A 1,597-nucleotide genomic window follows, 5' to 3' on the forward strand; every position below is an offset into this window, starting at 1 on the left:
CACGGGGGCCTCCTGGCTGCCAGAGCAGCTCAGGGCCGGTCTGGGCGGCTCTCCCAGGGCTTGGGTGGCCGCGGGAGGCGAGAGGCTGTGGGGCTGTCGTTTGTGGGTGAGGCGTTGGGGCACCGCACGCCAGCTGGGACCTGGCCCCTCTGCACCATCTGCAGCAGCTCAGCAAATGAAGAAGGGGTGGCTGGGGTTAGGGTGGCTGGGGGGGCCGTGTCCCCCATCTGCTCCGTCACAGCGCTGCCTGGCTCCATCATGGCGCTGTCTGTGGCCGTACCACTGCAGCAGGGGGGAGGAAGGACGCTACCACGTGTGCGGGAGGGGGAGGCAGGCAACGCTGGGATGGGAGAGTAGTGAGGCGATGGCACCCGTGCCAGGGGCCGTCTCTGCCCTGTGCCCGCCTCCCCCTCGCTGCCTTGCCCCAGGTGCAGCTGGGAGCAGGTGGCAGAAACGGTTGGGGCTGAGCGACCACTGTGCTGCTGCTGCTGCTGCTGCTGCCGCCATGGAAGTGCCCTGGTTGCTGCTGGCCTCTGCTCTGCTCCTGCCCCGTGAGTAGCCAGCAGGCAGGTTGAGTAGGTGGGCGCAGAGTGGGCTGGCGGCCACCGAGCCTAGCTGTGAAGGCCGGGCCCAGCGCAAAGCCTTAACCTGCATCCTTGCAGCTTGTGGGGCCGCCGACCCCCTGCCCACCCTGGCCCCGCCACTGACCATGGTGGTTTCGGGGCAGCGGCGGCGGCTGGTGGTGTGCGTGGTGAGCGAGCTGCCCGCAAGCTCCGGCCACGCCGTCTGGATCTCCAGTGGCAACGGCAGCGCTTTGCAGTCCTTTGCCTACGGGGCTTCGCAGGAGGAGGGTGGCACCGTCTGTGCCGTTTCCATCCTCCCTGACAGTCCCATGGAGCAGGAGCAGCTGGCGTGCCACGTTGGGCCCAACAGCAGCGCTCCGGCCCATAGCTCCAGCCCCATCGCTGTTGCAGGTATGGACGGGGGCCCTGCCCGGGAGAAGGGCTGTGCCAGCGAGCAGCAGGCGTGTGGCCCTGCGGGTGAATGTTACCCAGGGGTTTGTGGCAGCCCCCTCCCCGCTGTTCCTCATCCCGCAGGCAGCGATGAGGAGGCAGAGCTGTGTCCCAGCACCCCCGCGGGTGAGTGCGACGGCAGGAAACCGCGCTGCGGGCTGGGAAAGGGCGCTGGGACAGCGTGCGGAGGGACGGTGGGGGCACTTAGCCCTGTAGGGGTGGGACGACGTGCCTTTCGGGGGAAGTCATAGGGCCTGCAGCCATGCTGCTGTCCCCTCTGTTTCAGAGCCCCGCGCCTGTGCTGCCGTAGCCCTGCTGCTGGCCGCGCGGGTGGTGCTGCTGAAGGCCGCGCTCCTCGACGCCCTGCTCACCGCCTTGCTCCTGGCCCGGCGCTGAGGAACCAGGTCTGGCAGCGAGGAGTGCCCCGGAACGAGGGGCAGACCCACTCTGAATGAGGGAGTGGGAGCGGAGCGGAGAGAAGCCCGCGGGACGGGGGAACCGAAATAAGCTCGGGGCACGGCGGAAGGGGCCCGACCGTGCGATGGGACGGACAAGGACCCTCCGCCGCGAGCCCGCACGCAGCA

At 69.3% G+C, this 1,597-nt stretch overlaps 1 protein-coding gene across 6 annotated transcripts; it reads left to right on the forward strand.

The window, feature by feature from the left end:
- Positions 1–256: 256 nt before the first annotated feature.
- PTCRA (pre T cell antigen receptor alpha) lies at positions 257–1,591 on the forward strand. 6 transcript variants are annotated; one of them, XM_003203778.4, is made up of 4 exons: positions 265–551; positions 663–974; positions 1,098–1,139; positions 1,300–1,591. In XM_003203778.4, exons 1-4 carry the CDS (start codon positions 365–367, stop codon positions 1,407–1,409), a joined length of 651 nt encoding a protein of 216 aa, XP_003203826.2. In that variant the 5' UTR covers positions 265–364; the 3' UTR covers positions 1,410–1,591. The 6 variants fall into 6 exon arrangements, with proteins under 6 accessions (XP_010704859.1, XP_010704860.1, XP_010704861.1 ...); XM_010706557.2 differs by lacking the exon at positions 1,300–1,591 and having other exon boundaries at positions 257–551; positions 1,098–1,293; XM_010706556.3 differs by having other exon boundaries at positions 263–551; positions 663–1,139.
- The last annotated feature ends 6 nt before the right edge of the window (positions 1,592–1,597 follow it).

The sequence above is a fragment of the Meleagris gallopavo genome, chromosome 2 (genome assembly GCF_000146605.3).
Source record: "Meleagris gallopavo isolate NT-WF06-2002-E0010 breed Aviagen turkey brand Nicholas breeding stock chromosome 2, Turkey_5.1, whole genome shotgun sequence".
Lineage (NCBI taxonomy): Eukaryota > Metazoa > Chordata > Aves > Galliformes > Phasianidae > Meleagris > Meleagris gallopavo.